Source organism: Notolabrus celidotus, chromosome 8 (assembly GCF_009762535.1).
Source record: "Notolabrus celidotus isolate fNotCel1 chromosome 8, fNotCel1.pri, whole genome shotgun sequence".
Classification (NCBI taxonomy): Eukaryota; Metazoa; Chordata; class Actinopteri; order Labriformes; family Labridae; genus Notolabrus; species Notolabrus celidotus.
In genome coordinates, this window is record NC_048279.1 from 36680170 (window position 1) to 36706104 (window position 25935).

Genomic DNA, 25935 nt, shown 5'->3' on the forward strand with positions numbered 1-25935 from the left:
GGCTCCCCCTGCTGCCACTCAACCAATCACAGCCGGGCATTATGACGGGCAGACGCCGACTCCAAGGACACGAGGGCGGGTAGTGGGGTTCAAACGGCGAGGATGAGTGTGGAGTTAATAAAGGAGCCGTCTGATTGGCTGACAGAGTTTAAGTTTGATTTTTAGCTTCAGATGAAAAATAGATTCAGAGGAAGAGAGCGTTTAAAAACAGGAAGTCAGCGCAGAGGTCAGAGGTCAGAGGTCAGATGGTCAACGCTGACAGATATATTTATAACTGTGCAACAAACTGAAGGACTGAAACACAAGAGGTACGATCAGGTGTGTTCAGGTTGACACAGGGACATGAAGCACACATATTCAACGTCCTTAAAATGACAACATGCATCATCTACGTCAGAGGGTCCCAAACTGTTCAGCCCATGACCCCCAAAATATAGGTGCCAAAGACTTGTGACCCCCACTGTCCCTCAGAGGGATTTAATGTTCATTTAGCTGGTCTGCAGAAAGTGACTCTACCTATATGAGCATGTGTCTGTGTTTCCTGTGCTGTTATGAATGAACCTGCTGCTACTGATGCTTTAGATCATTAACTGTTCACTATCCCTAAACTTAGGAGTCATCTGGAAACAAAGAAAGGCAGAAAACTCATTACACTTTATATTTTCAAGGTTAGCTACTATTTTTGGCGATCTTCTTTACTATAACGGGTAAAATGTACTATTTTTAGATTGATTTTACATTCTGGAAGACATCTCAAGACCCCCCATTCTTGTCTTGCGACCCCAAAGGGGGTCCTAACCAAGCAGCAATCTCCGGTCTAAAAATATGAGTCCAATGCTGAGTGCTAAAAGTTGCAGATCATGGAGGATCCGCTTGACGCTGGCTCAGGAAGTACAGGAAGTCACATACACATGAATGGGAAAAAGACGATCTTTACAGCAGAAATAAACATGTTTACAGCCTGGTTCAAAAGACCAGTGGAGTCTGAATAGATCATTTCTCTACAGGGGTGAATATTTTAAGGACATGACTGTCAGGAGGGAACACATTGCTGTTGGCTAGGAGGCTCAAACCCCGCCTCTTTACGTCACACTAAGCCTGGTTGAGTTCAACATTTCCAATATGGCTGCCGCCGCCGATCAGCTTCAAAACAGTCACAGATACTAAGTCTGTTATTTATACAGTCTCTGGTTTACTCTGATTAGTAAAAGAGAAAAGGTGTAAAGGTCTTTCTGCAACAAACAAAGTGAAACCAACGCCTTCAGGAAAGGAAGAACTCTGCACGATGTTTTTAAGATGTTAAGCACTGTGATCACGCCTCCACGTGTCGGCATCAAACCACAAAGAGGTAAAACAACAACCGTCTAAAAACGTGACCGTGAGTCTCTCCCAGAGAGCTTCGTCTCTCACTTCACCAAGACTCAGGTTCCAGATCTGCACAAAACATCAAACCGCAAGACTCCATGAGTCCTGAATCAAGCTGAGCTTCAGTGTGACAGTTTAATAACAGATCAGCAGAGAGAGAGAGAGAAGACAGGTGAGGTCCTACCTGTCGATGATGACGGGGTCAGAGGGCGTCTCGTTGCGGTTTCCGCAGCTCTTCTTGTCACAACACCGACTGAAAGGCAGAAAAACGACACGTCAGGAGAGAACGAGACTTTTCAGACACACAAGAAGACCTGCTGCTGTCCCTCTGTGGGACACTGTTAGACTACAATGAGGAGGACACAAAGACACAAAGAGGCAAAGACACAGAGGGATAAATAAACTAAAACACAGAGACAAGAGAGGCAGACATAAAGAAACAAAGACAATAAGGAACAAAGAGACAACGTCCTTTATCACCACAATATTAAAGTGAATAAAACATTTCAAAACACAAACTCTGTTTTTATTCATTAAAACCAATCAATAGACTTTTCAGAAAGGACTTTAAAATCCATCAGCCTGCAAAATGAAGATGCCACCAGAGTCTGTAAGAGCAGCCCACTCCCCCTGCACACACACACACACACATACACACACACACACTCTCTCGGTCCAGCTGGGTGGGGTCCAAGCCAAGGTCACTAACAGTTGGATGACGCCCAGCAATTGAGGCACCACTGTGGACCCCCCCTTCCCCTCCCCCACCTGACCCCCGGCACCGTCACCCCTGACCACCAGCCAGCCAACCGGACGGCTGCTCGCCAAACAGCCGTCCAGGTAGCCAGAGGGCAAACTGACCCGCGAGCGTTTCATTGAGTCCAACTTGAAACTGAACCCAAACAGGAGCCGGTCCACCGTCTGTGCAGGCATCCAGAGGGAGGGAGGGAGGGAGGGAGGGAGGGAGCGCTGGGTTTATGTCTCAGCACTGCAGGGGGGCGGAGCTAAATGTGGCCTCTGGCGAGTCAGTGTGTCATGTTGAACAGTAGAGGACTGAACACTGCACATTAATATCCATCAGACAGACCTGCTGCACACAGTCTGAGTGATGAAGTGTTTGAACAGGCTGTGTTTAGTGTCTGACGGCTGGAGGCTGTCAGTGAACGCACCACGAGCTTCAGAGTCAAACAGGGAAGCCAAACACGGTTTACATATCGTCATCTCATTGGTCTACAGAGCCGTCAATCAGGGCGTTGATAAAGGAAGAGGATTAAGGCCACTGATTGTTTCTACAAGTCCCGCCCTTTTCTCAGAACTCTGCCATTGAGATCAAAGTCAGAGTTCTAGAATCAAAGTCAGAGTTCTAGAATCAAAGACAGAGTTCTAGAATCAAAGTCAGAGTTCTAGAATCAAAGTCAGAGTTCTAAGATCAAAGTCAGAGTTCTAGAATCAAAGTCAGAGTTCTAGAATCAAAGTCAGAGTTCTAGAATCAAAGTCAGAGTTCTAGAATCAAAGTCAGAGTTCTAGAATCAAAGTCAGAGTTCTAGAATCAAAGTCAGAGTTCTAGAATCAAAGTCAGAGTTCTAAGATCAAAGTCAGAGTTCTAGAATCAAAGTCAGAGTTCTAAGATCAAAGTCAGAGTTCTAGAATCAAAGTCAGAGTTCTAGAATCAAAGTCAGAGTTCTAGAATCAAAGTCAGAGTTCTAGAATCAAAGTCAGAGTTCTAGAATCAAAGACAGAGTTCTAGAATCAAAGTCAGAGTTCTAGAATCAAAGACAGAGTTCTAGAATCAAAGTCAGAGTTCTAGAATCAAAGTCAGAGTTCTAAGATCAAAGTCAGAGTTCTAGAATCAAAGTCAGAGTTCTAGAATCAAAGACAGAGTTCTAAGATCAAAGTCAGAGTTCTAGAATCAAAGACAGAGTTCTAGAATCAAAGACAGAGTTCTAAGATCAAAGTCAGAGTTCTAGAATCAAAGTCAGAGTTCTAGAATCAAAGACAGAGTTCTAAGATCAAAGTCAGAGTTCTAGAATCAAAGACAGAGTTCTAAGATCAAAGTCAGAGTTCTAGAATCAAAGTCAGAGTTCTAGAACTCTGACTTTGATCTCAGAATTTCGAGAGAAAAGTCAACATTCTGAAGAAAAGTTGGATCTAAATGATGATTTTCTATCATCAATAACTAACTCAGAGTGAACAGAAACATGAACACTGAGACATACATCAGCACGATAAGAACTAACTATAATGACAGAAACCATGTTTGTCAAACATTCATTTGACCTGTGTTTGGATTTTACAGTTTGACCCAGGTCCCATCTGTTAACATGGAGGAGGCGGGGCTTATGAGCTACACTGTGGCTGCTCCTTGTTGTTCTGTTGCTCCTGCTTTTAAAGTGAGTGAAACCTCTTTTGTTTACACCTCCTCTTTCCTGAAAGTCTGAATGTGAAGTTTAAAGAGATTTGAATCAGAAGTTTTTAAAGTTGTATGATATCTGTATTTTACTTCAGAATAAAAGCACAATAACTCATATCATATTCTTTTTTAATCATACTTTTTATCTTTAATCTTACTCAGTCACCAAATCCTGACTCACGGTTTTAATCTGAATCCAGATTTTGTAAATAAAATAATCAGATTTAGTGAATAAAAAAGTTTTATTGTGTCGTCATGGTGAAAAGGGAAAGTTAGAGTGAGCTCTTCTAACTCAGAATTAAAGCTCTGCATGCAGTAATAAAAAACATTATAATAATAAACATGTTAGATCAATAGAGGGAGTGATTTGATGCAAAATAAAGTAAAACGGTGCAGATATTAAATTATCTTATTTGCATCTGCTTTAATGCATTTTATATTTCACTCATATTTGATGCTTTTGTTTCTCTGTGCTCTGGATTGTTTTGCTCCCTGCTGCAAGAATTTTCTCAACTATTTCTATCATCGTATCGATCATCATTATTCTTATTTGATCACTTTCATTTTCTTCATTTCCACCAAATCCAGAGTTCCTTGACGCGTCTGACTTTTTATTCTCTATTAATGTCTATGTTTGCTGTCGTGCACCTAACCTCAGAGAGAGACTGCTTTAATAAATAAAACCTGCTCAGAAATAAAATGTTTTCATTTCAAATAATAATAAAAGTCACATTTAACATCAGGAGTTTAATCTGTGCTGGTTTTCTCTGACAGAGCCTCAGAGGAAACGTTCACATGTTTCAGTGTAAGAAGTTTGTCAAGATTCATTTACGCCCCCGGACGCCTCTGTGCGCTCGGATTTATAAACCGTGAGGATGTGACAGAATCCGATCACGAGCCGCTCTGCACGATCACTCCTCGTCTCATCGCTGTGAGCGTCATTAACATATCTTCCGGTAATTCTTAAAAATTAATCATATTGCATCTGACCCGCGACGTCCAATTACGCTCCTGCACCGGCCCCACGCTGTCCTGAATCAAATTGCCATTTGACAAACAAGCGTCAAATCCAGGCTGCGAATGCCAAATGAGACGCTTTATGAATCATTTATCGGCCCGTTTGATCTCTAAGTAGAGAAAAATCATAAACTAAGCGCTGTGTTTGTGTCTGTACGGATGTGTGTGTGTGTGCGCGTGTGTGTGTGTGTGTGTGTGTGACTGTTGCCATAGAACGCGCCACAATAATTTATTCCCCCAGCTACTTGGAACCATTAGTGAAAGTTCCAGGAGACCAATTAGCATTGGAAACCCACTGGTGCTGCTGTGGTGACAACCTCCTCCAAACTGCCAAAGAAGTGTTATAAACAAACCGGACCCCAGGAGCACTGCCGGGGCCCCTCCAGGGACCCGGGGCCCCTTTCCAAAGACGAAAACAAACCTTGGCTGAGCGTCCACAATATCGCCTTAATGACGTTTCCCCCCGGGCCGCAAACAGGCTAACACCACGGCCGGCTAATGACTGAGAGGAACAACACACACACTCACACACACACACACACACACACACACACACGGACCTGAGAGGAGTGTGAAGCTGTGAGTGTGTGAACATGTGTGTGTGTGTGTGTGAGGTTACAGCACAATAAAACAAACAGTGTGTGTTTGTGTTGTTGTTGGTGCTGTCAGTCAGTTTGGCGCAGAGATTTCATCCCTCGTCAACGCTACAGAAAAGCTCCTCAGGTCTCTGCACACACACACACACACACTAACACTAACAATAACACACACACACACACACACACACTCAGGGGCCTAAAATAATTCTGTCACAGGAGCCAGTTTGGCCGCCAAGCCTCGGTCAGGCCACACAGGCATCATTACCGCTGGCTGCTCCTCCTCGGCCACTTCAGACGTCGCCACAAGTGGAATCTACTTAAAGCACAAAGAGAAGGTTTGTCCGGGCACGTCTGCGCCGCGCTATCACACACTCGCAGCGAAACAACACACGCTGAGAGAGCCCTTCAAAGGCTCCCAGAGGGCCCGAGCAGCGCCGCGTCAGAGAGGCCGGCGCTCGGATCACAGTGTCCAGATAACCGGACCGGCAGCGCAGGGCTCGCTTTCAAAGGGCAAGTGTTGTAATTACCCGAAGGCCTGGAACGCCGCGGCAGCCAGACTCCATGATTTCTAGCTCTGCGATGCCAGCAGCCGCGCCAAGCCAGCAGCCGCCTGGCCGGGACCGCGCTTTCCTCTCGGCAAACGTGGCAGCAGGTTTTTCTCAGCATCGCCCCGAGCCTGGCAGCCAGCGAGGGAGCGAGGTGTCGGCGAGGCGAGGAGAGGAGAGGAGAGGAGAGGAAAGGAAAGCGGGGCCCCGGAGCTGGCGAGCCTCCGGGAGCCCGCTGGCGACGCCGGCGTGCCAACCTGGCTGCCACCGCCGCGCCTGCTCACTGGGTTGTGATTGGTAGTTTTGGAAAGAGGCACGGTCCCGTTTAAGAATGGTTAATGTGCCGCGGTGGCAAGATGGAGAGGTCACAGCTGACACACACACACACACACACACATACACACACACACTGTGCCGAGCCATGGCGAATATGGAAGTCTCAGAAGCGTCCCCGTTACTTGAACTTACCAAAGTTAATTCTCAGTTGGATCTAATAAACTTCTTTGTTTGATAGAAGTTTTAAGGTACCCTCAGCAGCTGTCATTGGTACCATAGGATGTCAGGTTTTGCTGCTTTCCAACACATCGTTCCCTCTGTTCTCATTGTCAGCACTTAGACTAGTTTGAGGTACCCTTAAGGTCTAAAGCGTGCTGAATCAGCCTCATTTCACAGAGTCTAAACCCGGCCTTAGAGGCTGTTTTGAGGAACCCTTTACACGTGTAGTGTCTTAGCCTCAGTCGGGACGGTTTTAGAAACCCTTGAGCTTCTCATTTTTCAAAACACACAGTCAGGTTGGTTTTCAGGGAACCCTTCAGTGTCTTCTGTCTTATTTATTACATTATGAGATGACATCAAGGTACCCATTCACGCCATCCATCCATCCATCCATCCATCCATCCATCCATCCATCCATCCATCCATCCGTCCATCCATCCATCCATCCATTTCCTTCCACCTATTGGGGGTCGGGTCGCGGGGGCCACAGTCCAAGCAACTTTTCAGGTAATCCCAGACCAGGTGGGATATATGATCCCTCCAATCAGTTCTGGGTCTACCTCAGGGCCTAGAATACCTCTAAATGGAGGCGTCACGGAGGCATCCTTATCAAACGCCTGAACCACCTCAGCGGACTCCTTTCAATGAAAAGGACAAAGACTCGCTCCCCATCAAGAGACAGCATGAGAGAACCAAGGCCTCAGATTTAGAGGGGCTGACTCTCCTCCCATTCAGATCTGTAGTCTCAGATCAGCAGGTGACTTTTTATTCTAGTTTTACCGTCCGTTTTAAGGTACCCTTAAGCACTGTTCTTTTTTAGGGGGGTTGGGACTATTTTTAGGTACCTTAAGTGTCTGTAAACTCTATTTCAAATAACTAGACTGGTTTAAAGGTTCTCATCAGCATCTTCTTTTACAAATATAACAGGTCTGTTTTCAGTTACCCTTTACGTGTCTAGTATCTTGGCATCAGTCATCTTTCTAAGCTCCAGTCGGGATGGTTTAAGGCTTCCTTGAGCTTCTGTCTTGTTTTCAGGGAACCCTTCAGCGTCCTCTTTCTTGTTGTGCTGTATTAAGGTACCCATACACATCTGTAGTATCTGATTTCTTTCTGCTCTTGAAAATGTTTTTTCTTTTGTTTTAACACACGTGCAGTAAAGCTGTCTTAAGGTATCCTGTAGGTCTATTTCAGAGGAACTGTAAACGTCTCTTTTAAGTCTACATGGTTTACCTGTTTCAGTGTCCCCTCATCCTTCTTGACTATATAATTTAGTTTACCATCTGTTTCAAGGTACCCCTTAAGCACTGGTTTTCTTTCTTTTAAAAGAGTGGTTGGGACTATATTTAGGTACCTTTAGTGTCTGACTTACTTCCAAATAACTAGACTGGTTTAAAGGTACTCATCAGCGTCTCCTTTTACGAATATAACAGGTCTGTTTTAAGGTACCCTCTACGTTTTTTACTATCTTGCCATCAGTCATCTTTTTAAGCTTTAGTCAGGATGGTTTTAGGAACCCGGGAGCTTCTGTCTTTCATTAAAACACATGGTCAGGCTTGTTTTCAGGGAACCTTTCAGCGTCCTCTTTCTTGTTGTGCTGTCTTAAGGTACCCATACACATCTGTAGTATCTGATTTCTTTCTGCACTTGCGCTGTAAGGAGTGGTTGTGACTCTATTAAGGTACCTTAAGTGTTTGTATACTTTCTTTTAATTGACAACACTGCTTTAACTGTACTCATCAGCGTCTACTTTCACATACAGTGGGCCTGTTTTTAGGTACCCTTTCAGTCCTGTTGTTCAGATCTGTTTTAAGGTACCCGTCAGAGTCAGTTTTAACCCTCTACACAGCTCCGTCTGACTCACTCTTTAGATCTGTTTTATTTTCTTTAATGTTTTGTTGAGTCTGTTTTAAGGTACCCTTTCATTCAGTTGTTTTTGTAACTTTTCCACACTGTTTTATCATTGTTGAGGTACCATTTGAATTCTGTTTTAATCTTCTTCATACTTATGTTTGAGTCTGTTTTAAGTTACCTATCAAATCTGTTTTGCACATTTTCCCACATTGTTGGGTCTGTATTGAGGTACCTTTGTTTGATCACCTTATGTCTATATGTCTTTAAAGGTGTCACCCGGCCCCTTCATGCTGGACGCGTGGAGTCTCTCTAAGGACGTCCGTGCAGCAGGTGACGCCCCCCAGCTCAGGTAAAACCTCCAAACCTGCTCGTTAGCACGTGAGCCGTGGAACTTTTCACACAAACAGACGATAACAACAGCCTCTTTCCTGGTGACAGGTTGTTCTTTCACCTGTCCTCTCCCAAACAGGTGTAACACCTGAAGGGGCAGCCTGCCGACTGTGATCCAGGCAGACAAACCAACAGGGACGCCCATAAAGACGAGCTCACCTGGGAGCGGGGACGGAAAGAGTGATGTCTCTCTCATTAGTGAAGGAAACACAACATCCATCAGGGGAAGGCTGCTTAATAATCTCACTCCATCACGTAATGAAGCTCAGACAGACAGCAGGCCGTCATTATGGAGATCAGGCTCGTATCTGAAGGACCTCACGGAGGAGAAACGGAGCGATGGAGGGAGAGAGGAGGAGGAGGAGGAGGAGGAGGAGGAGGAGGGGAGTTTAGAGGAGTTATTGTGAGGAAGACGGAGAGTGTTTGAGGAGGTCAAAGTGACTCAAAGTGAGCTCTGAGATCTGAAACGTCAGACCTGATGAACAGAGAGTCTTTCAAACACGCTGAGAGAAAAACAACGACGATGCTCCGATGCAGCCGCCTGTGTACGTGTGTGTGTGTGTGTTTGTGTTTGTATTTGTGTGTGTTATTTTTATCCTCCTCTTCCTCCCCCCTCTCACTTCTTCCTCACTCCTCCGTCTGAACGAGTAAAAACATTAACTCTCAGACATCAGCAGAGACACGCAGGGCAGGAAACGTGTTGATTGGTGTGATGAACGACGAACCAGCAGCTGCTCTTTTTTCCTCTTAAAGACACACACACACACAAACACACACACACACACACACACACACACACACACACACACACACACACACACACACACACACACACACACACACACTGTAAGCTCACACACTTTCCAGCCAACAAACAAACAGTCAGGTGTTGTCAGGATGCCGTCTGAGGATGCTGAGTTTCTGTGATCACGGCTGAATCCTCTCTTTATTGATTTATTCAAACACATCGACTTAACATTCATGTTTTCACACAGACTGGATTCTAAACGACAGATACACATTGGAGGTTGATTTTAAGCACAAAGCACATAAAGAAGAAGGAAAGTCACACCTGTTCAGACGGATTCAGGTGTTTCTTAAAGGGTCTAAATGAGGAATATGCTCCTCTCTTTCAGCTGTTCCTCTGAACACAAGGATCTGAGACGAGGATCTGAGACGAGGATCTGAGACGAGGATCTGAGACGAGGATCTGAGACGAGGATCTGAGAGGAGTGGGAGACTTTGAAATAAACTAAAATGTATTATTTTAATTGTTTTAATTTATTTATTTTTTTTGTATCTACTCAGTTTTATTGATATTTCTATCTTTACAATTTTGTATTTATTTATCTCTTTATATTCTTACTGTAAAATTGATGCTTTAAATTATTTTTTAAACATTTATTTTATAACTTTGAGATTTTTTATTTATTTCACTAATTTTGAAGTAGTCTCTTTGTTTTTTTAAATTATTTTAGTATTTTTCAACACAGTTTTTTTTGATTATTTTTATCATACCCTTTTCATTTAATTTATCTATTTTAAATATTTTTATTCGTATGTTATTCTGATGCTTTAAATTATATTTTAGAACATTTATTTTATAACTTCATATGTTTTTTATTGACTTTACTAATGTTGTATTATTTTATTCAGGTCTTTATATTTTTTTTAATTATTTGTCAACACTGTTTTATTGATACTTTTATTTTACTCTTTTAATTTATTTATCTATTTTAAATATTTATATTCTTATGTTAAAACATTCATTTTTAACTCTAATGATTTTATTATTTTATTCATTTTTTTTATTTTTTATTTGTCAACAGTTTTATTTTTATCTCACCCTATTTATTTATTTATTCATCCATTTTAACTTTTTATATTCTTTTTTTCATACTTAAATTAATTTAAAAATATTTATTTTATGACTTTAATGTTTTTATTGATTTAATTACTGTTGTACTATTTTATTCATTTTTTAATATTTTTTAAAAAATATTTGTAAACACAGTTTATTTATATTTGTATCTTACCCTTTTTATGTATTTATCCATTTTAACTATTTTTATTCTTATTGTTATTCTGATGCTTTACATTATTTTTAAAAACATTTATTTTACAATTATGATGTTTTATATTGATTCTATTATTGTTTTATTTTTTATTATTTTTCCTATTTTTTTAATTATTTGTCTACTTAGTTTTATTGACATTTTTTAATTTGACCTTTTTATTTTTGTTATTTATTTTAACTCCACAAACTTGAGGATGATTTGGACCGATGATCGGTTATCAGTGATCGTCAATCTGGTCTAAAATCAACACGCTCAGATTGTTATTCTAAAGCTGTTTTCAGACATGCACTGTCCCAAACTGAGCGTTCACACATGTTGATGCTACTGTAGCAGGCAGCAGAACTTAACCAGTCTGTTCCAGTCTGTTGTGTACCTCCATCACTGTCTGGTTTGGCTCTGCAACCAAACTAGACAAACACAGACTGCAGCGGACTATAAGGACTGCAGAAAAAATCATCGGTGTCGACCTGCCCCCCATCCAGGACTTGTACCGGTCCCGGGCCAGGAAACGGGCAGGGAGCATCACCGCTGACCCCTCACACCCTGGACACAAATTCTTCAAACTCCTCCCCTCCGGCAGGCGCTACAGATCACTGTGCGCCAAAACAACCCGCCATAAGAACAGTTTCTTCCCCCAGGCTGTCACTCTGATGAACACTAAACCATAACAGTGTCATACCTGTCAGATAAATACTCTCTGTAAATATACATGTAGATACACAATGCAACAATTCTCAAGCAGAATTCCATATTTCTATTTTTTGTATTATTTAACTTCTATTTTATAATGTAAAACTCCCTCTGCAACTCACCACTGCACTATATCATATTATTTTAGCCTGTACATATTAGTCATGCCTATTTGTTGTTTCTTTGTATTTATAGCTAAGGTTATTGTTGTTACATTTTATTTTATTTTTTATTGTAGTTCTTATTCTTATTCCTATTCTTATGCCTTGTACAAAGAGAGCACAGTTTACTAAAGTCAAATTCCTTGTGTGTTCAAGCATACTTGGCGAATAAAGCTGATTCTGATTCTGATTCTGATTAACAGAACACTGGTTGCATGATATAAACTGCGCCTGAGCTCAGCCTGGCTTTACCCTGAAGTTAAACCCGGGTTCTGGTCAGAACATTTCCAGGTACAGTCGGGGTGAAACACTCGGCCTGTTGCGTTCACACATGCAGCTCAGCCGGGGTTCGTCTTCAGGAAGTGTCTGATAACAGAACAGCTGCTCTTTACCGTCTGAGTGGAGCTTTAACGTACAGACCAAAGGCATAACTGCAGAAGTGATCGCACCATGCAACACCAAAACACGTGTTATTTTAATCCTCCGACTCTGACAGTCTGAGACATGACAGCTACACTGTTAAAACACAGCAACACTTCCTCTGAGGCATCATTAACACCCCTCACACACACATACAGTACCATACATGCATCAACAAAACCCTGCCAGCCCCCCGCCACACACACACATAAACACACACACACAGGGGGAGGAAACACACCCCTCAGAGTATGTCCCATGTCCTCCTGCCGCAGTGCCACAGAGCAAGGCAGCAGAAACCGCAGCAGCTCCTGTGAAGTCAGAGGTCGGGGGTTCATTTACCTGCACATGATCTCGTGGGTGAGGAGGACGCGACACATCTCCGGGTTCTTGTCCTGACCTTCGTACAGGATGGGCTGAGGGGACAGAGAGACACACACAGGTGAGACACTGAAGGAGGAAAGGTTCAGGATACCTGTGGGATCCTCACACCTGTTCACGCTCTCATCATCCTCTCCTGATTCCTTCGTTAACACTTTAACCTGTTACCTGTCCAAATACCTTCCCTTCCACCTGAACCTGCTGTCAGCTCATTAAGGTGAGATCAGACTGTACTGATCTCTGAGAGGAAGTTCCTTTGTTGCAGCAACACAGACTAGTGAGAGTAAGAGTACACAAATTTAATTTAATTTAATTAAATAGATAAATAAATAAATTAAACATAATCATAAACCTCTGCATGTCTGAAAATAAACCAGTTTAATCTTTAAATATATTTGTTATATTAATTCAAATTAACACAAGCAACAGTTGAGAAATAATTTAACTGATTTAAATACAAATTAGAATTTTTATTTTTTGCTGGTTTGTTTAAAAAATTAACTTCAAATTAACTAATTTAGTAAAAAATACAAATTATTTTAGTCCACAAGTTTACTCATTAAATATTAAAACTAACAGAATTATCCTACAAATACATAATAATAATAATAATAATAATAATAATAATAAAAATAATAATAATAAAAGTAATAATAATGATAAAAAAATAATACAAATAATATTACTAATAAAATAGTTGTAGTAATAATAATAATAATACAATATTAACAATAATAATTATAATAATAATTGTCACCTTACAAGGCAGACTTTAAAAAAGAACTCTATGAGTGATAAAATCAATGAGACATGAGTCAGTCAGATACAGTGAAGAGATGTAATCACTACTTTTAACCTAAAAATGCTCTAATTTATTTTAGACCAAACATTGATTACATGAGTCTGAAAATAAACTTCATTATTCAACAAATAAACCAAATTATTCTAGAAACAACAAGTTAATCAAAAGTTATCTCTTTAACTCTAAAAAAGGAGTCCAAATTCAACAATATCACAAATAAACTATATTATTCTGGATTAATTTAGTCACAGATTATTTTGTTTATTTGAAAAGAAACAAGTTTAATCTATAATTTATGTCATTCAGTCTGCAAACAAACTCCATTAGACCAACTCCAAAAATCAACCACTCCACAAAACCATTTAAAAATATAGCTTATGGTCATTTATTCATACACTTATTATTTATCTATTAATTTATTTATTTATTTATTTATTTTGAACCACTTTATAGACCAGTTCAAATTTAAACCCTCCAGGGAAAAATGTGTAAACCAGTTTAAAAACCAGTTGAAAGTGATTTCCTGTTCAGACCAGCTAATTTATAAACCAGTTAAATTAAACTCAAACTCGTTTTCTCCACAGACGAGGACGACAGTTTAGCACAGACCCAGTTTGAAGGTAGTTTGAAACCAGTTTAGAGTCTTTAGACTGGTAACCATATAATCAGGATTAAGTTAAACCGGTTTGTTGTAACTGGGCGCTCCTGATCCGGTGTGAAACCTTTGACGTGAGCTGATTTCTGCCGGTGTTCCATTTTATTTTGTTCCCAAAAAATAAAAAGTCAAACATGGCCGCCGACCACAAGTCTGACTCCCCCTCCTCCTCCTCCTCCTCCCCCGCTGCCCCTCTCGGTGGTCTCGGCCTCCTCCAGCCTTCCCAGAATTCCCTGCCAGATGGCGGGCGGCGCCCCAGGATGAAGCCCCCCCCTCCTCAGCCTCCCCCTCCTCCCCCCTACTCCCCCCTCCTCACCCCTCCTCACCCCCACCGAGCTGTCATGTCAGCGTCCGGATGACGGATGACCGCTGAGTGTGTGTGAGTGTGTGTTTCTGTGCGTGTGTGTGGTGCTTTTTGTAATACCCTGGTGGTTGTAAATGAACTCCAGTGAGAAAGTAGTGTGTGTGTGTGTGTGTGTGTGTGTGTGTGTGTGTGTGTGTGTGTGTGTGTGTGTGTGTTTGTATATGTGCATATGTGTGTCCTCGCCTCTTTTCCTACAATGACCTACCACTACCTCATCCACCTTTATAGTCAAAACAGACCTCCGCCCTGCACACACTCACACTCTCTCTCTCTCTCACACACACACACACACACACACACACACACACATACACACACCCTGGGGGACGATACTTTTAGGATAACGACCACTTCTGCATTATTGATCCCGGTCCTGGCTCTGTTCCTCTGGATTAAAACCTCCAGTTTGACCAGCAGGGATTGCATCAGACACACACACACACAAATATTACTTCCACACACATACACACACACACACACACACACACACACAAACACACACACACACACACTCTCTCAGTGTGTGGATTTGTAGGTCGATATTTATACATCATCATTCCTGATGCAAGAATCCCACCAGTGTGTGATTTTGTGTCCACTCTGTGCAGCGTGTGTGTGTGTGTGTGTGTGTGTGTGTGTGTGTGTGTGTGTGTTCTTTCTGCCTCTGTGAGGACGCGCTGCAGGTGAACACCTGGACTGGGAGGTCAAACAGTCAGGGTGCTTCAAAAAGTGGACACCATGGAAAGTTTTCAAAAAGTGTTTGAAAATGGAAAGACTGGGACTGCTTGGACTCTTTTTTTTTTTTTTAATGGGAACATTTTTTTTTAAAATGTGGATGATTCGGAAAATTGGATATATTTTTTGGAAGACGAGGACGAAGGACAGAAGAGTTCCTCGTACGGTCTTTGTGTCAGTTTGTGGAATATAAAGTTTTATTTGGTGGAAATCATAAAAAAAAAAAAAAAAGAACATTTTGAAAGTGGAACATCTTTTTGAAGCAGGGACGGATCACTTTCAGCAGAGATACCCGACGTTCAAACTTCTTTAGATTTCATTATTTGAGATTTTAACTTTCTTTCTGGAAGCTTAGTATGTTTGAAATTGTGGATAACTTTGGAAAGATGAAGATTAAACTTCTTCAGACAGGAATCCTCCAGGAAGTCAAACTATTTATGAAAAGTTGGGACACTTTTGGACGAGGAGATTTTTAAAATTGGGGGTCGGCTTAGAGAGTGATCAACTGAGGAGCAAAGAGTGAGGAGCTCTAACATGAAATGGAGAGAACGGAACAGATCAAAGCAGAATAGAACGGAACAGATCAAAGCAGAATAGAACGGAATGGAACAGATTGAAGCAGAATAGAATGGAACAGATCAAAGCAGAATAGAATGGAACAGATCAAAGCAGAATAGAATGGAATGAAAGAGATTAAAGCAGAACAGAATGGAACAGATCAAAGCAGAATAGAATGAAATAGATCAAAGCAGAATGGAATGGAACAGATTGAAGCAGAATAGAATGGAACAGATCAAAGCAGAATAGAATGGAACAGATCAAAGCAGAATAGAATGGAATGAAAGAGATTAAAGCAGAACAGAATGGAACAGATCAAAGCAGAATAGAATGAAAGAGATCAAAGCAGAATGGAATGGAACAGATTGAAGCAGAATAGAATGGAACAGATCAAAGCAGAATAGAATGGAATGAAAGAGATTAAAGCAGAACAGAATGGAACAGATCAAAGCAGAATAGAATGAAAGAGATCAAAGCAGAATGGAATGGAACAGATTGAAGCAGAATGGAATGGAACAGATTGAAGCAGAATAGAATGGAACAGATCAAAGCAGAATAGAATGGAATGAAAGAGATTAAAGCAGAATAGAATGGAACAGATCAAAGCAGAATAGAATGGAACAGATCAAAGCAGAATAGAATGGAATGCTTCTGATGGATCAAAGCCAACAACAGTGATTAATTGTAGACAGAAACAGAGACAGCAGGGACGACCATATACATGTCAAACTAATCTGAGTGAAGGAGTCGGTCACATGTCCCCTCTGCCTGTTGACACTGTGGTAAAAACTCTCTCTATAGATCACTTCTCTCTTCATTAAAACTGTACGGCTGAATTTATATACACCTCACCTGTTTACAGCAGGTTAAGGGTTAAAGGGAGGGTTAGGGGCGTGGCTGTAGTGACAGACAGGTAGGTGAAGTGTAACCTTATTGCAGGTGGCTGGACGCCTCAGCAGGAAGTCATTTGGAGTCCACAAACAAACAACTGTCCTGATGTGGTTCCACTCTTTGTACATTTTGCAGCGTCCAAACTAAGCCGGCTGAGTTCACCCTGAGACCCTCTGTGACTGCACAGGTTGAGGTGTGGTCTGTGTGTGTGTGTGTGTGTGTGTGTGTGTGTGTGTGTGTGTGCGTTCTGGTCTCTCACTTGAATCTGCATTAATACAGCTCTGACTCCGGCTCCTGGCGGACCCTCCACGGGCTCATATTGATCTGTGGGGGACAGCCGACCCGCCTGTCAGCTCTGTCTGTCGACCAATGGGGTGTCATGTGGTGGGAGGTGAAGGTGGAGGCCTGAGTGTGTGTGTGTGTGTGTGTGTGTGTGTGTGTGTGTGTGTGTGTGTGTGTGTGTGTGTGTGTGTGTGTGTGTGTGTGTGTGTGTGTGTGTGGTGTCATGGAGGAGGAGGTGTCAGGATTATTGTCTCCACTGTGCCGTCGCTGTGCCACATTAGGGCGTATTGATCGGTTTTCACGGCTGACGCTTTGTTGAGGAGCCGCTTGGTACATCGATCGCTGACATGCCGACAGGCTTCAACCAGCGAGGGGGAGAACAAGGCGGAGGAGGAGGTGTAGCTGGGAGGGCAGGTGGAGGGTTAAAGACGTATTTGGGGGATGATTTATGAGGATTTACTCCTTTATGATTCCTGTCTTTGAGAGTCTTTTAACATGAACTTGATTTAATCCCACAGTAACGTTGTTGTTGTCGTATTCTGTGAGCGTTGGGAGCAGCAGGAGGATCTGGAGCCGGGTGATGTGCAGGAATGAAGCGAGGAGGTTGGCTGGCAGGACGGACTGCAGTTTGGAAATATTTGGGGTTTTATACTTGGCAGAGAAACCGTTCACAGGTTCAGATCCCACACGGGGGTTCTGAGTGAGTGAAAACCGGAAAAGTGGGAGGGACGGGAGGATCTGGACTCGGCTGAAGACCGAGCTGCACGGCTGGAAAGGAAAACACATCAGTGCAGCGAGAAGTTAGGAAAGTAAGAGGAGGAGGAGGAGGAATGTAAGCTGGACGAAGGGTTAGGAGGAGAAGTTTTCTTTAGCTTGAGGACGGAGGAGAATAATCTGGGGTTGGAAAGAGGACAGGCTCATTTCTTACGCTCAGAGTTTTTATCATTTGTCTGGTGTTAGGGGAGCGCAGGAGGATGCTCGAGTCACAGGGAACCAGCTGAGCGTCTGCAGAGATATTCACAGTTTGCAGAGCTGCACAAAGCAGGGCCGTCTTTTTTAATTAAACCGAAAAAACAGTCCGAGCTGTGGCCCCCCGATGGACGGTCATGGTACTGCACATGAGCTCTAAAGGCTGGTTTAGGTGTGTACTTCAAAGTGTGCAGCTGCACTCTTCAGTTTGGGAAAAGTATGCATGTTCCAACAAACGTTCTCCTCAGACTCTTACCAAACAGAGCCGGTCTAGACCGGACTCTATGTTCTATTATTAACAAAGACCCAACATCAAGACCGGATCAGATCCAGTCCCATCTTCCAGACAGGACTCAGTCTGATCTCATCTTAATCCACCATGAGCAGAGCACTTTGCAGCATTTAGCAAGTTACAGTGGCAAGGACAAACTTCCTTTAACAGGCAGAAACCTCCAGCAGGACCAGACTCATGTTAGACACACATCTGCTGAGACCTTTTTAATACATGCTCACTGTCAAGTCTTTATTTTACTGCTGCTTGTGATCTCTCTTTATAGAGTAATACCAACTAAAGCAGGGGTTCTCAAACTTTTTGGAGGCAGGGACCCCTTACAGGTGAAGATTGTCCAAGGACCCCCTCATGATTGTAACACAGATTAAACACATTAGTGATGTGTCATGATCAAAAGCTGATTGGTCAGCATGGCGGCCATGCGGCCAATCACGTGTGAGGATATAGGATACAGGTGATGGAGGGGAGGCTGTGTATCGTGGCTTCATCTGTTCCTTCTGAGAGGGTTAGGGTTAGGGTTCTTCTCAAAGACCGGGCAAATACTCACTAAGAGGAGAAACCGGATCAGACCATCCAAGCTGAGGGATCGGATTTTACTCAATGCCAACCTGAGGACATTAATAATGTTTACTTGAGTTTGGTTCTGGTTCTGTTTGCTTGAGTTTGGTTCTGGTTCTGTTAGCTTGAGTTTGGTTCTGGTTCTGTTTGCTTGAGTTTGGTTCTGGTTCTGGTTCTGGTTCTGTTTGCTTAAATTGGTTCTGGTTCTGTTTGCTTAAGTTTGGTTCTAGTTCGGTTTTGGTTCGGTTCTGGTTCGGTTCTGATTCGGTTCTGGTTCGGTTTTGGTTCGGTTCTGGTTCAGTTCTGGTTCGGTTCTGGTTCGGTTCTGATTCAGTTCTGGTTCGGTTTTGGTTCGGTTCTGGTTCGATTCTGGTTCGGTTCTGGTTCGGTTTTGGTTCGGTTCTGGTTCGGTTCTGGTTCGGTTTTTGTTCGGTTCTGGTTCGGTTTTGGTTCGGTTCTGGTTCGGTTCTGGTTCGGTTCTGGTTCGGTTCTGGTTCGGTTTTTGTTTGGTTCTGGTTCGGTTCTAATTCGGTTCAGTTCTGGTTCGGTTCGGGTTCGGTTTGCTTAAGTTTAGTTCTGGTTCTAACGCTAACCCTAACCCTAGCCCTAATCCTAACCCTAACCCTAACCCTAACCCTAATCCTAACCCTAACCCTAACCCTAATCCTAACCCTAACCCTAATCCCTAAGAATGGTTTTGTAACAGAATTGGTCAGTTATAAGTCTTCTCATAAAAACCCTGTTAAAGGGTTTTCAACACAAACCATTATTTCTTCAAAGTTAAGGTAAAACATACGGCTACTAAAGATCCTAAATTAAGAGCCGTTCAGGAGTGTAAAGAGTCGGCTCTTTTTTGGGAGCCGAGTCAAAAGAGCCGACTCTCTGTAAAGAGCTGAACTTCCCGTCACTAAAGCACATGCTTACTACCATTTGCACTCTTAGTTCCCCTTGGAACTATTTGTATTGTAAAAGGTATCAATGTAAATCCTTCAGACCTGTACCATAGTGATAAACAGAGAACACTTCATGTTAAATCCAGTAAATCTCACTTGTATCCTTTAAAACAGAGGGTCATTTCATTCCTTGTGGACTCAACATGACAGCATTTAGACTTTTCAAGTCATTGATCTGAAACGCTTTCAGAAAATTAACAGTAGCAAGACTCACATATCCCTTCAGCCACCAAAGGGCCCTGACCTGCCGGATCAGAGACGCAGCCGGAACACAACGGAGTGGATCCAGTGGAAGTTAACACACTGACTAGAATAGAAACCTATCAGATCCAGAGCTGTGACGGATCGGAGACGGATCTGATGGGATTTGGGGAACCAGCTCCACGCGAGACACGTGTTGTTGATTATTTTGTTGTTGCTTTAAAACCATCAAACCAGGAAGAAGTGAACCATCGAGAGCTCCTGTTTCCTCACAGCGTCTCTCTTCACGTCACCTCTTCACGTGAGTTCAGGACCGGGTCTGAGTGTGTGTGTGTCGTCTCACCTGTTTGGTCATGGAGTCGATCAGCCGGACGTAAAGATCCTGTTCTGTCCTGATGCCTGCAACACAAAAACACACACACACACTAATGAGCTACACACACACACACAGTGTTCAGTCTTCATTATGAGACCGTCTGCCTGACGACATGTACATCCATGCAGTATCCTGATATGTTAATGTGTGTCAGTTTGCAGAGCGGCGTGTGGATGTGTAATAACGTTCAGTGAGTGAGTTCTGTTATTATTTATGTCCCGGTTGTGTATTTATGTTTTCTGTAGCTCTTCTTGTCGTCTCGTCCCGGCTTCGCTAACACCCCCCTCAGCAAAAACAAACATTAGCGCTGCTCCAGAGCTGTTTATTATTTATAGGCCGAACCCGCCTCTAACTGCCGGCTTCTCCCCCCACGTCTCCCCCCCTTATACCCCCCCCTGCTGCCTTTCTCCTCAAGGATAACAAGGAATCCTCATTCTCCCACAAATTAAATATCAATCAGGATTGCTTGTCTTTTATTAGCTATGCATCCGAGCGTAAATGTGACACGAACACGACATGGGGTGGAGGAAGAAGATTGCAGGGAACACCTGTTAGCGGCGCCGCGCCTCTAATTGTATTCTGTGTCTTTGTTTTCTTTTTTTTTTCTCCTCTTGTTTGTCGGCGCCGTTTCCCTCGCAGCTTCCTGTGCTTTCTAATTGACATGATTCACTCCTCGCGCCGCCGCTGAGCGCCGAGCAGTCGGCGGCCTAAATGGCGGCTATCCGTCCCGCTTGCAGATGAGGTCAATTACCTCCGTACGATGCTAATCCGACGACGCCGACTCATATTAGAGTGATTTATCCCCCTTTGGAAGAAAACGCTCTTTTATGTCCCACTTTATCTGCAGCTCCTGCAGGGGTCTGAGCGCAGGTCTGGACCGAAGCCAGCACAGAGCGGAGCGGCGTTTCCACCTCCCCGATGGACAAACCAGAGCTCAGGTTTAGTTAGCTGTCAGATATTCCAGATGCTCTCTCTCTCTCTCTCTCTCTCTCTCTCTCTCTCTCTCTCTCTCTGCTGATAATGAAAAACTTTTCCACTGAGGTGACCTTTAATATAAATTCCTTCCCTACAAACTCTAAACTCTAATTCATGCAGCAAAGTTCAGCTCCAGTTAGTTTCACCTGTGGGAGCGAGCGGTCATTAAATGAACTCCATCAATCAATTCTGCAAACCTGAACACCGGTCCTCACAAAGGCTCACCTGACCTGCAGGACTGCCACTCAAACGCTGCTCTCCTTAGTCTTAATTTCATCCTGTCACTCAGTCTATAACATAAACATAGAAATCATACTAATTATTGTCCTTTGGATCGTTAGCGTGCACATTTCCACGTTTCCTGAACCGGGACTTCTTAACGACGTCTTCATCCTGCAGCAGTGACGCGATGAGGAGGCCGACGAGAGCTCTAAAGATCTTCATGATAAGAAGTGTGCTGCACATTTAGAAATGCTGCACACTCATGGACGCAAGAAGTCCAAAGCAAATGCAATGACAGAGACGTGCAAATACAAATACAAACAAATACTGACACCCCACCCCCCCCCCCCCTCCCCCATGAACAGATCCATACCATCCCTGCATTGTCTGTCACACTCCATCATCTCATCCCGAACTGACTCTCTGACTGCTGATGGCATTATAATGCATTCATTATTATCGTTAACTACAACTCACGGTCATATTACATACCCATATTATTTTTAATGTATTGCTTAATCTGTCATTACTAACCCTAATCACCTAATGTCAACCTGTCACTGCTGAATCTTTTTAATACTGCCTGTAATTACTGCTACCTAATCTAAATTCCATCTGTAACATTCTATATATCTAAATTGTATTCTAGCTTTATTCATCTATTTTTATTTGTACTTATTTTATTTTATTTTACTTATTAAAACTTCTTCTTGATTGTACTTATGTCTGGGTTGCTGTAACAACTGAATTCCCCCCCCCCCCCCCCCCGGGTGGTTCAATAAAGTAATATCTTATCTTATCTTAAATAAACAAACCAAATTCTGCAAATCCAGACATGACAGCAGGATTGCTCCAGGCCTGCCGGGGGCGCTCAAAGCCTCACTGACTACATTTCCTCACACTAACGTCTGCAGACCAAGCGGCAACCTCCGGTCTCAAACGATGAAGCCCATGAGGAAGTGTTATAAACTGCAGTTCATGGAGAATCCGCTTGAGGCTGCAGAAACACCAGAAACCACATAGACACCCATTCAAAGAAGACGATCTTTGCAGCATTAAAGGGGACATATCACGCTTTTTTCATCAATATATATTGGTCTAAGAGGTCCCCAAAACATGTCTTTAAAGTTTATGCTCAAAAAAACACTTTGAAATCAGATTTTGGTCTGCCTGAAAAGTCCACTCTGTTTTCCCTCTGACCACGCCCCCTCCGGAAGTGGATGTGCCTCGGCTCTCCAGCACGTTGATCTAATGTTTACATGTTGGCTGAATATACACGGCTGCTCAGAGATCGCGTTACTTCAACCCTCTGAATCTGATCCAGAATCTGATCCTGACGGAGAGGCGCCTGCAGCAGGACCTTTCTGAACCATTGGTCACAGATTTAGTGTTTCTTGTTGTTTTATTTGTCAGTATGTCGACTTGTGTCTTGGTACACAGCTACGAACATGTAGCTATGTAGCTATGCTAACTAGCGCTAGCACTTATCCATGATAAATAAAAATCATCCACTAGATCTTCAAATCTGCAGACGTGGGGAGTCAAACCGACCTCTACCAGAAAGGCAGCAGGACCTTTTCTGAAGGATTGGTCACAGATTTAGTGTTTCTTGTTGTTTTATTTGTCAGTATGTCGACGTGTGTCTTGGTACACAGCTACAGCTACAGCTATGAACATATAGCTATGTGGCTATGCTAATTAGCGCTAGCACTTATCCATGACAAATAAAAATCATCCACTAGATCTTCAAATCTGCAGACGTGGGGAGTCAAAGCGACCTTTGTGTTTATTAAGACAGCCTACAGCTAGCATGCCTCCCTCCTAAGCTCCTTGTTAGCACACATGTGTGCAGGGAATGAAAAACGGAGGAGGGGTTGAGTTGTATTTTATACAGTCTATGGGCTGAACAAGCTCCGAGCTCTGACTCCGTGACAGACCGGATATTGTTGTTACGTAACAAAAACACTGAAGTCTGAAACGGCTGGTTTCAGCACACATTTACAGAAAGGTGGAGAAATCAGAACAGGGGCAGGATGGATTTTTTTCATTCTCGGGGGGTTTGTAGACAGGGACACATATTTCAGGTAAAGAACCATTAAAAAGTCAATTTTGCATGATATGTCACCTTTAATAAACATGTTTACAGCCTGGTTCAAAAAACAGCTTGGCCCTATGAAGCTAATCTCTCTATCGGCACACACTGTACGGGGGGGATTTATTTCTAATGTGACGGTTCAGAAGATATTAAAATTACCAGTTTTTTCCCAAATAAGGACATGACTGTCTTGACTCCCAGACGGGAGAGGCTCAAACTCCGCCCCTTTACGTCACACTCTGCCTGGTTCATTTCAGCATTTCCAATATGGCTGCCGCCGTCGATTGGCTTCAGAACAGCGCTCAGGAACAGAGTGGTGACGTACAGTACAGTCTATGCTGCAGACTCACCGTTGCTGTAGAGGAGCTGTAGCCTGTAGTGGATCCCATTGTTGGTCTTCTCTCCGTTGTACTCCTGTGACACACACACACACACACACACACACACACAGGTATCAGTGTGATGAAGGTGGGATAAAACAGGTTCAGTTCTGCAAACAGCAGGAAGCTTCAGAGCTGCTGCTGTCAAAGTCAAACATGCACAAAAACTACACAACACGACACACACCGAACACACACCGAACACACTCCTCCTTTAAATCCAGTCCTGTGTGTTTGGACCTTCAGGGTCGGATTATTAGTGTCAGGATAATCCCTCTGAAAACCATCATTCTGACTCTGCGTCGTATTTAAAGATGAGAAAGAGAACCGGATATCTTTTCTTCCTCATCGTCTGAGAGTTAAAGTGTTTTATTTAAGTAGAAGATTTTCAGACCGGGGTTAAGGATTATTTAAAGAATGCATGCTCCTGTCTTAAACTGATCGCTGCTAAATTACAGTTTGATGCTAAATGTGCTCGTTCTGTTGTTTGCTCTTTGTGTGAAACTTCATGTGTTTTTGATTCAGAGAAGACTGCTTTATAAGATAGATTTTATATTATCATTTAAATGTCAGCAGGAATATTCCTGCTAAAATAAATGTTAAATTAGGCTATATAAAATAAAATGAAGGAAGGAAAAATGATGGTTTTATAGCAATAATTTTAAAAATATAAAAAATTATAATAATAATTTATACAGCGCTTTCCAAAACAGTATTACTTTATAAAAAAATATAAAACAATATTTACACTCTGTTTATTTACCTTGTTTTCTTATGTTTATCTTCCTTTTTGTTTTTACAGTTTATCATTATTATTTCTTTATTTAATTTTTTTTTTGTATTTTGTATTTTTTGTTTTGTACTACTTGTTTATAATTTGTTAACTTGTGGTGAACAAAGAAATACTGAAAAAATGCAATAAAAAGTTGAATTACAAAATATATATATACATAAACAAATTATACAATTATAAAATATTATAGAATTAAAAACACTACACAATCATACAATTATACAGTCATAAAATTATAAAATGCTGCCGGTGATACTGCCTAACAAAACAACATATGTGAATGTTAAATAAATAAATAAAGGTTATAAATGAGTTAATTAATAATTTTCAGAGTATTTTAATTTTAACCGTCTTCATGTTTTATCAACTTAAATGAAACAAGGATTTGAAAAATAAATATTTATCTTAAGATTTAGTTAATTGGAAGCTTAATTGATAAATCATTGAGAGCTGCTTGGCGACGTTACTGATTGGTAAACCCCAAATTCTCAAACTCTGATTGGCTGTTTGTTCTGTCAGAGATGGGATGACCTCCAGAGTTAAAAAAAAAAAATAGTGCCAATGCTAAAAAAATATGCAGTTCCTTCAATGTCCACTTGGGGCTGCGTCCAAGAGTGAGTCAGTCCCCATAGAGCCCCATGTTAGAATGTGGCAGCAGGAATAAACATGTTTATTACACAGGTATCTTCTCTCTGAGGCCGTACAGAAATAATCCAAGATGGCGTGTGTGTTCCCGCTCTGTCGTTTTAATACTTAAAGCTAAAAAAGGAAAAGAACGTCTGTTTGACGGTTTAGCGTTAACCGTTAGCTGCGTCGATCTCAAACCCCAGTTTTGTTTGCCGTTTTTAAAACAAGAGAAAAAGAGTGATAAAAGAAGAGGAAGGTCAAATATGTATCCGTCTTTGAGGTTTGAGTTGCAGACAGGAAGTAGGATTCAAGGTTATTCGGTCCACTTCCTGTCGAGGAAATATTTCAAATCTGAATTTTCAACCTCAAATGGAGTGTCTGTTTGTCAGAGGTAGAGAATATTTCCACAGTCCACATCACTCTCTCTCCCTCTCTTATCTTGACGCCTCTCCCCGTCTCCCTCTCTTTTTTCCTCTTCTCCTCTTTTCAGCCATTTTTCCTCTGTTTTATCTCTCGTCTGCTTTCAGTCTCCGTCAGCCGGCCGCTCGGTGCCAACTGTGCCCGGGAGTGTTGGCTCAGTCCCAGTGTGTGTGCATGCATGTGTAAGTGTGTGTAAGTGTGTGTGTGTGTGTGTGCTGGGGGGATGTCGGGGCGAGAGACTAGAGGTCAAAGCCGAGGTGAGGTGAGCGAGTGAGTGGGTGGATTGGAGGGGAAGAAGTGTTGCCAGCTGGCAGCCGATCAAACAACAACGAGCTCTCCGAACCTGTCTGGATATCAGAACGACCATCACTAAATAACTAATAAC

At 42.3% G+C, this 25935-nt stretch overlaps 1 protein-coding gene across 1 annotated transcript in view; it reads right to left on the bottom strand.

The window, feature by feature from the left end:
- Positions 1-1364: 1364 nt before the first annotated feature.
- The window catches only part of LOC117817792 (transcription factor COE3-like), a 46429-nt gene continuing 21858 nt past the window's right edge, over positions 1365-25935 (bottom strand). The window contains exons 3-7 of the mRNA XM_034690553.1: positions 23681-23744; positions 20006-20061; positions 12364-12437; positions 1550-1618; positions 1365-1434 (exon numbers count right to left, since the gene is read on the bottom strand). Coding sequence (XP_034546444.1) covers positions 1422-1434; positions 1550-1618; positions 12364-12437; positions 20006-20061; positions 23681-23744 — 276 coding nt within the window. The 3' untranslated portion in view covers positions 1365-1421. The remainder of the gene's footprint in view (positions 1435-1549; positions 1619-12363; positions 12438-20005; positions 20062-23680; positions 23745-25935) is intronic.